This window comes from Manis pentadactyla, chromosome 13 (assembly GCF_030020395.1).
Source record: "Manis pentadactyla isolate mManPen7 chromosome 13, mManPen7.hap1, whole genome shotgun sequence".
NCBI classification, from domain to species: Eukaryota; Metazoa; Chordata; class Mammalia; order Pholidota; family Manidae; genus Manis; species Manis pentadactyla.
The window spans coordinates 60,107,920-60,119,178 of NC_080031.1; the positions used below are offsets into that span (position 1 = coordinate 60,107,920).

Here is an 11,259-nt window from a genome sequence, read left to right on the forward strand (position 1 = left end):
AATCTACCCTTACTGAGTGATGCATCCTGTGATAGGATGCATCCTGTGAGACCCTGCTCCAGGGCTAACCCCCAGCTAACTCCAGCTGCAGGTAGAGGAGCCTGCTCAGGTTCTCCTGCAGAAAAATGCAGACTTTGTACCCCAGAAGGTCACCACCCAGAAGATAATAAGTGGAGAAAAGGCAACAGGAAAGTTAAGGGCCAGGGGGTTCTGAGGAGGGGAGGGGCTTCTGGTTCCCTGCTTTGCGGATACTTCATAGGAAACCAGACATTTGCTCTAGGACTTTAAATGGAACTGAAATTGAAGTGTGTTAGAGGCAGGGAGAACTGAGATTGACAGAGAGAGGTGAGTATTACTAAGTGCTGGAGGAGGACAGACTGAGGAGCAAATGGAAGGAGCAAAGAGATGATGGGAAAATACCACGGTGTTCAGAAAATGGAAATGCAGCAAAAGGTATGTGCATTACTGTTAATATATGGAATTTGACTAATGTTTTACAGTTCAGAAAAGAGTTTATCTCTCTAATTTCATGTTTATAAGAGAGGGGCAAAGAGAGACAGTAACTTTCCTGAGGTCACACAGCAAGTGGCAAAAGCACAAGCAACCAGGCTTTCAGACTCAAATCCTGTGTTTTCTTTCCACTGTCCTCAAATTACTGCCGAAGGTAGGGGAGCTGTGGGCAGGAAGGTTGGAATGGGACTCCCAGGACCAGAGTGAGCAGCGATTTGAATGTGGAGCTAAGGAGTCTGGGGGAGATTAGAAGGGTCCTGGTGGACCTGAATGTTAAGGAGACCATCCTAGTGTGGAGGTACCTGGGGGGCAGGCCTGATGTGGGAGAGGCCCTAGGGGAGGCTATAGTAACAACAGTCTGGTCCTGGAAAGTGAATACAGGACTTGATGTGGCGAGGGAAGCCCCAGAGGACAAGGTAACGCAAAGGAGGTAGAAGACAGGAAAGACTACCTGGTAGAAGGCTGGTATTAAGAAGAGAGAAAGCTGCTGGGGACAGTGTGGAAAGGTGAGGCCAAGAGTTCTGCTTTTGTGTGTGGGTGAATCTGTGGATAGGGTTGGAGTGGGGTGTCGAGAAGCAGAACTTGGGTGTGGAGGTCTCCTGCACAGCGGGGATGGCTGGAATTACAGAAGATGAGTATTTTGAGTCAGAGAGGGGAAAGGGTCAGTTCTGAATTACTAAGTAAAGCCTAGGGAAGGCTCTATGTGTTTTGCTTATCGTCAGAGGGAACGTGTGATACATCTCAGAATCCAAGAGCAGTTATTATAAAAATTTGGAGTACTTGAGCAGGGGTTAGCTTTATTTCCCTGATTTGGAGTATAGCACCCCCAATCATGATAAGCAGATTCTTAAAGGCTTCAAGAGAAGGATCCCTATAAAGTTAAAAGCTAAAAAAAAAAAGATTGTCAAGGAACACTTCAAAGATGTAAATAACAATTTCATTGGTAAATCCTAACAATTGGGGAATTTCTCCTAAATGCAAAAAAAAAATTATTAATGTGCACAAAGATTTAGCTACACAGTGTTGTTTGTATTATGAAAAAATGGAAATAACCTAAATGTCCTACAATAGGGGATTAATTTGGGTAAATTTTTATTTATTTTTATGATAGAAAAAGAGGTACCCATTACAAATGATACTGCAGAAATACATTTCATGACCTGGAAAATTCTCATTATATGTACATATACACATACAGATAATTGTCTATCAGCTAAAATAAAGTTCTTATTTTAGAGCCCTTTTTTCAGTCTCCTATTGCCTTCATATGGTCATCTTGGTCAATTCCTCAGCCCACTTGAGGTTCCAACTTCCTCTCCCTAATCTCATTCTGAATTTTCAACTGCTTATGTCAGGTGCTTGGGGACAGGACGAACATCCATTTGCTGTACAGAGTTGACTGTACAATTCAGGAGCCATTCGTTTTCTGCTTTTTTCTCTCAGAAGGTCTTGGTCTCTGTAGTGGGTTCCCACTCCCATCTGCCACTTAAACCACTCCAACCCTTCTCCCCCTTCCAGGGCCTCAGCACCTTCCATTTTCCTTAACACCCAGCCCGGCTCCCTACTCACAGTTCCTCCTGCCTCTCGCCTCTCCTCTCTCTTGCACACACCACTATCAAATAGCTCTGACCTTTTTGGTCTCCTGGGAGTCAAGCCTGGAGTTAGTCATGGCATCAGATTCTGGTGCACCAGATTCCATTAACCCAACCATTCTTCCGTGGGAAGGAGACACTAGAGTGACTGACAGGTGGAATGCTGCATCGATGTGTCTATTTATTGCCAACATCATTGCAACTGGGTGCTGCTGTAGGGGGAGAGCTGGGTTGAGGGGAGGGACACAACCAGACCTGCCTAGATTTACTTCTGAGTCAGCTGCTTTGAGGGTGAGGGTGGGGGTAGGGGGAGGCAGATGAAGGAAGGAGCCTGCTGGGCCAGAGTTCTGACTGGAAAGTGAACACTCAGCCCAGCCTCTACGAATACAAGGTCTAGTTGTAAGCATAAGAGCCAAATAGCTGCCCTTCCCAAGGGACCTGGACTCCCCAACTATTTGGCTAGACCCACAGCCTTGGCCAACCCTAAGCAATTCCCCCATGCTGCCCAGAGCCTTTCTGGGCCAAGCCCTGAGGACTTGGCCACACCACCAGCGCTGACACTGAGGGACTCTCATGCCAGGGCCTTGTGAGGCTGTGGAAGTGGCCTAAGGCTAGAGTACTGGGGGTGGACCAAGGCGACCCCACCCCCACCCCAACTCAGCAGCCCTGGCTTCTCCGAAACCCTTCTCCTTTGTCCCAGCTCTGGGGCAGTCCCAAGGATGTAGCCAGAGAAGGGGAAGGTGTCTCTCTGGTCACTATAGGGCTCTGGGCAGGGAACTCGAAAACCATGCAGTATCTGCTGCCCGAGTGGGGCATGGTGCTTTACAGGGATCACCTCTCCGTCACTGGAAACCTGCAAGGTAGGGCTACTTTGTAGCTGAGGAAACTGAGGTCCCAGTCGTCTCGGCAGGCTGCACCAGCAGCGGCCAGTCTGGGACTCCCTCTCCTTCGGCAGTCCCCGGGAGCACCCCAGGCAGCGTAGGCTTTTCTTTACTTCCGCAGGGCAGGTGAATGACCGGCGGTGGGTCGCCCCTCAAGAAAGGGGCAATGTGGAGGATGAAACCTTCCTTCTTAACACCCCATTTGCGGCCTTGAGACACCGGGCTGGCTTTGGGGGATTCAATCCCGGGGTCCACTCTGAAGGGGGGGCGGCAGGTGCTCAGAAGAACTCCTCACCTGCGCTCTGGAGAGAGATGTGCCCATCCCCAGAGAGAAGGGTGAGATGGCCACAGGAGCTGGCAGGCTGGGAGAATGCGGAGCGAAAGGAGTAACTGCGGGCCGGGGCGCCCGGCTTTCCAGGACTGCCTTGCTCCCGGCGAGCTGGTGTGGGGGTGGAGTAGGAGCGGACGCGGCGTGCCCGCGGTCGCCCCGGGGCGGCGGCGCCCGGCCGGAGGGGGTGGGGAGCAGCAGCCGCCCTGTACTTCCCCTTCGCCGCTAGCTCTACAACAGCCTGATTTCCCCGAAGTGATGAGGCGGTGCCGGCCAATAGGCGGCCTCGCGGCTCTTTGGGGGGCGGGGCCGGGCCCGGGCTGGGGGAATCCCGCTAAGTGTTTAGATTTCTCGCCGGCGCCGCTCTCCCGGCAGAGCGCGCCACTCTTTCGTCGAGGTAGGACGTGTGCCCGAGGCGGACCGAGCGAGGCCAGCGGGAGCCGAGCCAAGCCCAGGCCAGCGGCTCGCAGCGGCCCCGCGACCCGGGCATCCTCTGCCTTCTCCTCGCGCCCAGCCGGAATCGCGCTCCTCGCGCGTGCTGCAAAGGTGAGCCCGCCTTCGCCGCGGGGGACCGGTGGCGTCGAACAAAGGAGCGCGGGGGCACCAGGAAGTGGGGGCCGAAAACCCCAGGCGCTAGAGGCGCGAGTGGCGCGGGCGCGCGGCGTTGTCTGGGTCCCCGCGCGGGCTCGGGAGGGCGCTGGAGGAGCGGCGAGCGGCAGCGCGGGGAGGGCGGGCCGCGGCGTGGACCGCCCACCCGGCAAAGGTTGCAAGCGCCTGGCCGCTTTCGCAGGTCGGCGTGCGCGAAGCCGCCGGGGCCTTTGGGTGACTCGGTATGTTCGTTGCGCGCATTCACAAGTGGAGTGTCCGTCCTCTCGTGGGAGACCCGGGCTTCCCCGGGCCGGCTTTGGATGATCCCAGCTGCGCGCCCAGGCCCCAGATTTCAGACTGTCTATGCAGGTTGCGGGCTTGCTGCCCTGGGTGGCTGGAGGACCAGCCGTGGCTGCGGGAGGAGGTGCCACAGGTGTTCCCTGAGCCACTATCGGCCGAGGAGGGGAGCCAGGCAGAGGGGGGAAGCCGGGCCCGAAGGGTTAGCTTCCCGGCCTCTGCACTGGTAGCTGGCTGGGAGGCACAGACTAGATTGCGGGTGGAGAGCGGGGGCGGGGAGGGGGGTTGGGATGTCCAGGGGTTCAGGGTGACTGCTTGCCCATTAGGGAAGGTGCATAGCTGGTGGCAACAAATGCAGTTGGGAAATTCCTTAGCACCTAGCAAAAGAAGCCCCTCTTCTCAAAGGAGTTGAAATTTGGGAGGAAAGTTCCGGTATTAAGGTATTTGTGTATCTTGTACCATTTTCCAGCACATAAATCTTGACGCTATCATTTGCGTGCCTTCTCCCAAGACTGTCAAGGAGTGGGCAAGGGAAGGGGCAGAAGAGTTTTTGCCCAAGGTGCGGTCACGATGTGGAGGGCAGTTTTATTCCGGTGGAGGCTCCCTCCCCCATGTCTTAGTGCTTGGTATCTGGCCTAGCGCAGGGGAGGTTAACTGAATGGCCCGGGTTGGGGGCAGGGCAGTGCCCAGGGACTGCTCAACAGACTCCGAACTGGATGGAGCTTTCTGTCTTCTCTTTACAGCCAACATGCCCATCACTCGGATGCGCATGAGACCCTGGCTAGAGATGCAGATTAATTCCAACCAAATCCCAGGGCTGGTCTGGATTAATAAAGTGAGTGTAACTGGGTTTTCCTGTTACTATTTTAACCTATGGTTTTGGGGGGACCAAAGCTTCGATGCAGTTGAAAAAGGGAAGTAATAGCAGACAGATGTGTTTGCCAGTGGGTCCTGCATACAGGGAGTATGCGAGGCTCACCCCGGGTCCCAGTTGCCCAACTTCTGCCTTCCTCCCTTCTCTAGGTATGCACAAGGCACCCACTTGAGGGCACTAACAGTTTCCAGCAGCAAGATGCCCCAGAATCTGCAGAACTGGTGTCTCCCTTTAACAAACACAGCTCCCTGGAGAGCTCCAGTCCGTGGAGACAGAGAGGAGGGCACTCCTGGCAGGAAGGTGGCTAGCTCAGCAGGGGACCCCAAAATTAACCATGTACAAGTTGCCCAGGTCCAGCAATCTTCTTGCTGGTGCGCAAAGGGAAATGGCTCCTGCAGACGCAGTAGCAATAACAGTATTCATAGTAATAGTGAAGGCTTACTGTATACTCACTCTGAGCATGGCACTCTAAGTATATTATTTACATTGTGTCATTTAATCCTCAAAGTAGCCCAGTGAAGCAGATCCTATAACACCTCCATTTTCAGATAAGGAAACAGAGGCACTGAGAGATGTTGAGAGCACACGAAAAGTGATCATGCCCAACTTTGAACCTGAGCAGCTCTGACTTAGAAATCCATACTATCAGCCACCAGGAATAACAGTGAGACCGTAGTTGGTATATTTGTCACTGTTTCTTCATTTCACAGAAAACAGTGAGGGACAAAGAGGTGACAGTGCCAGGATCACAAAGGCAGTCAGGTAGTCACACAGGTAGTATCCAAATCTGGCCCTAGGCTCCCTTAGGTGTATGGCAGGACCCCCTGTGGAGGAGCCAGTCATCCCAGATGTCCTGAGCAGTCCCCTCTAATGGAGGGGCTCTCACTTCCATGTTGATGCTGACAGACCAGAGAGCAGCAGCCCAGAGTCATGTGTACGGGTCCCAACTCATGTGTAACTGGCAAAGAGGCCTGTCTGGTGCCCCAGCACATCAGAACCCCAAGCCGCTTCTGAGAGACCCAGAATGGTACAGTGGCCTGTGTGAGCCAATCGCAGGGCAAGCCAACCCAGGCCAGATGTCAGGGTAGACCTGGGGCTGCTGAGTAGTCTCAGGCCCCGAGTCTGTGGTCTTTGAGCTGACACACCCCTGTGCCTGTGCTGTTCAGGAGGAGATGACCTTCCAGATCCCGTGGAAGCATGCTGCCAAGCATGGCTGGGACATCAACAAGGATGCCTGTCTGTTCCGGAGCTGGGCCATTCACACAGGTGAGTGTCCTGGAGTCGAGGCTGGGAGGGGCCAGGAGGAGGCAAAGTGCTCTGTTAACTAACACAGGCTCTTCACTGGGGTCTGAGTGACCTGAGACACTGTATATAGAGTTTGGGGGCAGGCAGGGGGCAGACTTGTGTTTCTGGGGAGAGGATCCATTGTTTCAACAAGTTCTTAAAGGAATTTGTGAAGCCGAAATCTTGCCAGTGTGACTTCAGCAAGTTTGTGTCTGGATTAAAAGTTCTCCCTGGCAAAAGCAACTGTGAGCCAGAACACTGGAAGAAACCCAGGCCTACCTTTTTCTTCATGTTGACTAAGGTCCTTAGCCTAAGGCCCATCTGGTTGTCAGCCTCCTTTTATCCTCAAGGTATGGGCCTCATGGCCCATCTCAGACCAGTCAGTTACCCACATATCAGTAACTGTTTTGCTCTGTGCCCACTCCCAGGTTTGGAAATATCAGATAAGCCCCAGTTCCTACCCTCTGGCTGCTGATAGCCCAAGCAGGAAGACTAGGCATGGTCTGGGACAAAGAGAACACTACGGGGCATTTGAGGCCAAGGGCCCAGGGCCAGCAGGGTGTTGCTCAGGATCGTCTGCTGGTTTGACCAGTGTGGGACTCTAGCCATATGAGAGCTTAGGATACTCCTGGCTTCCTCCACCCAGGCCAGGGACAGCTGAGGATGCCCATCTGTGGCTCTGATGATCCTCTTCATTCTCCTGCCCACTAGGCCGATACAAAGCAGGGGAAAAGGAGCCGGACCCCAAGACATGGAAGGCCAACTTCCGGTGTGCCATGAACTCCCTGCCGGACATTGAGGAGGTGAAGGACCAGAGCAGGAATAAGGGCAGTTCTGCTGTGCGTGTGTACCGGATGCTCCCTCCCCTCACCAAGAACCAGAGGAAAGGTATGCAAGGGTTTTGGGTCCATGGGACACCTCAGGGAGGGAGGGAGGGAGGAAGAATTGCGGCCGGGGCTGGTGGCCTGTACCAGGGCTGACAGCCTATCTGCCTTACAGAGAGAAAGTCCAAGTCCAGCCGAGATGCCAAAGGCAAGGCCAAGAGGAAGGTCAGTGTGGTCCTAAGTAGCCAGCCTTGGGTCATCTGGTGAGGGGCGGGGGGCAGGAGAAGAAATGCCATGATGGCAAGCCTGGGTCTAAGCTTCTTTTTCTCTGCAGTCGAGTGGGGATTCCAGCCCTGATACCTTCTCTGATGGACTCAGCAGCTCGACCCTGCCTGATGACCACAGTGGCTACACAGCTCAGGGCTACTTGGGGCAAGACTTGGAGGTGGAGCGTGCCCTCACTCCAGGTGAGGTGGGCTGGGTCTGGTAGGGGACCTCACAGGCCAGTCTAGGAGGCATGGTGCAGTGGGTCGTGGCCTGTTGGAGCAGGCTTCAGGGTGGGGGTGCTGGGGGGCACACAAACTAAGAAAACATACGAGTAGCCCTGACCTGCAGTTTCTGCTCTCCTGGAGCAGTGTCCCCATGTGCCGTGAGCAGCACGCTGCCTGACTGGCGCATCCCAGTGGAAATTGTGCCAGACAGCACCAGTGACCTGTACAGTTTCCAGGTGTCGCCCATGCCCTCCACCTCTGAAGGTTCGTGGCCCTGGGGCCTGGCCTGCTAGCCTGACTGTTTTGGGTGCTGGGAGGGATTTCTTGAGGGAGAACAAGTGCTCAGAACTCACCTGGCACTGCACTGACAGTGGTAAGCTGGGGAGGAGAGGAAAGGGGTGGGGGCTGCATTTAGTCTATGATTGCTAGCTGGCCTGAGTTGTCTGCAGCCCAGTCTTTCAGCGGGAGGGCGGAAGCAAGAGGGTGGGAAGAGGTGTGGCTTCAGGGTTTGGGAGGCTGAGTCACCAGGACAGTGTCCTGTTCTGGAATCTCTGGCAGCCAGATGTCTGCTGAAGGCATGTGTGTGTGCGTGTGTGCATGCACGTGTGTGTGTGCACGCGTGTGTGTGTGTAGAGGACCTGGGGCTGGAACTGCAGGATGAGTCTGACAGCCGGCCGACCTCTCTGCTTTTCCCACCCACAGCCACAACAGACGAGGATGAGGAAGGGAAATTAACTGAGGACATCATGAAGGTAAAGCTCCTTCCTCCCTGGGCACTCTTAGAAAGTGGTTGCTTCTCAGTGGGGAGAGAGAGAACCAGCAAGAACTTCCAAATCAGAGGGCAGCTGTTTCTGTGGCCTGGCTGCCTGCATGGTCCTGAGTGCCATGTCCCTGGGGCTAGGGACCCCTGCTGCCCTTGGCTGGGGGGAAGACACCATGGGCGTGGGGACAGAGGGAGGCCTGGTTTCCACAGGCTGTCCTGGAGCAGGCCTCAGGGCCTCTGACAGCTGTTGAGTCAGCCATCCTCAGTGCTGGGTCCCTGGCCCGTGTCCTTTACCCCAACATGCCCCAGTCCTGCTAGTTAGGGAAATGCACATAAGGTTTCAATAATCAGCCTTTGGAATCTGTGTAATAGGAAGGCTTCTTTTTTTTTTTAAAGCACATTATCCTCCAGGTTTTTTTTTTTTCTGCTTCAGTTTTCAAAGTGAATATTAGAAGATTTTGCTGTATTCGTTGCCCACGTTTTTATCAGCACAGAAAATTGAAACATGGGCATAGTTCTTTATCTCTAGCTTTTCTACTCATCTTTTCTTGACTTTTAATGCTAACTATTGCTTGAAGCCACATTCTCAGCTGGTATGTCCTAGAGATACCATGTCATAGAGATTCTGTGCAGTGGGTAGCTGGGGGAGCATGGGTCTGGGCGGACCCTCACCTCCCAGCCCCTGGTCCTAACTATATATCCACCTCCATCTGAGCACGTGAAAATGGCCAAGGGTGTGATCCTGGCCAGGAAGCTTTGGCTCATTGAGGGGAGGGCCACAGGGTGAACTTGTGCTGCAGGGGACCTAATGGCTTCTTGCTCTTCTGTCCCCAGCTCTTGGAGCAGTCCGGGTGGCACCCAACAAACGTGGATGGGAAGGGATACCTGCTCAATGAGCCTGGAGTCCAGCCCACCAGTGTTTACGGAGACTTCAGCTGCAAGGAGGAGCCAGAAATTGACAGCCCAGGGGGTAAGGAGCCCCGAGCTCAGAGGGCTTCTCAGAGAATGGAGAGCCACACAGAGGGTGGAGAGGGCTGGGGGCAGGGCCGGGAGCCACCAAGCATCTGGTACAGACAGCCTGTGAACTGGCTGTTGCTCCGGTGCCTTCAGGTTTGCGGTAAGACGGGCGCTTGCTGCGCTGGACAGCATAGGCAGCTGTGTCTGTGGCCCTCGGGCAGGACTGGGTCGGGGGTGTGCACACCCTGCCCCACCCCACCCCTCTCCTCACACAACCTTCCTCTTGTCTTCCAGGGTATATTGGGCTGATATCTTCAGATCTGAAGAACATGGACACCAGCTGGCTGGACAGCTTGCTGCCCCCAGTCAGGCTGCCCTCCATCCAGGCCATCCCCTGTGCACCGTAGCTGGGCCCCTGGCCCCCTTTACTCCCCTAGGCGAGCAGGACCCGGCATCATGGTGGCTGTGGTGCAGAGAAGCAGGTCTCCTGTGGGCCCCTTGACATAAAAAGCCTGACCCCAGTGCCAAGTGGGGATGGAGCCTCCCTCCTTGGGGCAGGGCCTCTCTGGGCCTGGCAGGCAGGGTCTGGGCTCACCTTGTGGTTAGAAAGCTGGCCCTTTCTCTCGGGAAGATGGGGTTCTGAGACTGGTGTGTCATGTGGCTCAAACGGGAGTCAGCCTCCAGCTTTTCCTTTTGAGCCCTGCTGCCTGGAGAGGGTCTCACTGTTGCTGAGCTGGCCGGAAGGAACAGACCGGTGACCTCAGAAAAGCACAGCACCAATGCCAGGGCTGGCTCTGCACTAAGAGATGATTGCACTAAGTGATTCCTGTTCCCAAAGAACTGCCTCCCTTCCCAGATGAGCCCTGGGGACTATTCCCAAGCCAATGAAATGTGAAGGAAAAATGGGGTCCTGCAGGAACTGCTCCCTCAGCCTCAGAGGGGCTCTGCCCTGCTTAGCTCCCTGCTCGGGCCAGGGCGCGTGGGAAAAAATATGGCACTTTTTCTTGTGGACCTCGGCACATTCCCGCTCAGAGGTGTACACTAACGTTTCCCCCAAGCTCTTGGCCTTCACATTTATTTATGCAGTGCCTTGCCCTGCGCCCACCTGCCCCCTCAGCAGGCCCAAGGAGGGACGTGAGTGCCTTGGTGTGACTTAAAATCAGACAAGCCATCCAATCACTAAGTCATGTGTGATCACATATGTACATGTGTGTAAATATGTACATTTGTCTTTTTATATAATGTTAATTGTTTATAAGGAGTTTGACTTTTATTTAGAGGTAAGTTGTAGGTGATTATACTTTATTTTGAAGACATTCTGATGGACTCATTCTTGGCATCCTACCTCCGGAGCTTGTCTTTGGGGTGAGCAATGACATGCACATACTGCACAATTTTAATCACGCCCACAGAGAAGGAGAGGCTGTCAATGGCAGAGAGACATGGTCTATAAACATAGTCACTTACCTTTGGCTTTACAGCTAAGACTGGAATTGAGGTTCCTGAGGCTGGGGAAGTGTTAGGTTTTGAGTTCTGAGGAAGGAGCCGTGGACTGTCCTGCTGAACTCACAAGTATACTTAAGTGCTACTCCATGAATTTAATGATTGGTGCAGCAGTCACAAACCAGCCTAAAAAAGGTCCCTGTGGCCTACTGTGTCATGTGTTACTTGTCCAATTTGCGGTGATGGGAATGTTTTCAGGGGTGTGATCACATTCCAGCTGAGTGCTTGGAATGTGAATGTGGCTACTGTGATGGTGGAACAGAATTTCAGGTCTTACTGGTTAAGACAGCCCCATGTGGCCTGTGGTTACCATACTAGACAGAATAGATGATCCTGGTTTAGGGGCAGATCTGATCAGGAAGCTGGG

The 11,259-nt window shown here is 54.0% G+C and overlaps 1 protein-coding gene across 3 annotated transcripts; it reads left to right on the forward strand.

Annotated features, from left to right (window-relative positions):
* Nucleotides 1-2,360: 2,360 nt before the first annotated feature.
* IRF1 (interferon regulatory factor 1) lies at nt 2,361-10,705 on the forward strand. 3 transcript variants are annotated; one of them, XM_036892605.2, is made up of 10 exons: nt 3,714-3,857; nt 4,940-5,031; nt 6,237-6,336; nt 7,066-7,242; nt 7,354-7,403; nt 7,513-7,645; nt 7,814-7,933; nt 8,372-8,421; nt 9,267-9,402; nt 9,684-10,705. In XM_036892605.2, exons 2-10 carry the CDS (start codon nt 4,945-4,947, stop codon nt 9,794-9,796), a joined length of 966 nt encoding a protein of 321 aa, XP_036748500.1. In that variant the 5' UTR covers nt 3,714-3,857; nt 4,940-4,944; the 3' UTR covers nt 9,797-10,705. The 3 variants fall into 3 exon arrangements, 2 of the variants coding, with proteins under 2 accessions (XP_057346525.1, XP_036748500.1); XM_057490542.1 differs by lacking the exon at nt 4,940-5,031 and having other exon boundaries at nt 2,605-3,857; XR_008993243.1 differs by lacking the exons at nt 4,940-5,031; nt 9,267-9,402; nt 9,684-10,705 and having other exon boundaries at nt 2,361-3,857; nt 7,794-7,933.
* Nucleotides 10,706-11,259: the final 554 nt, after the last annotated feature.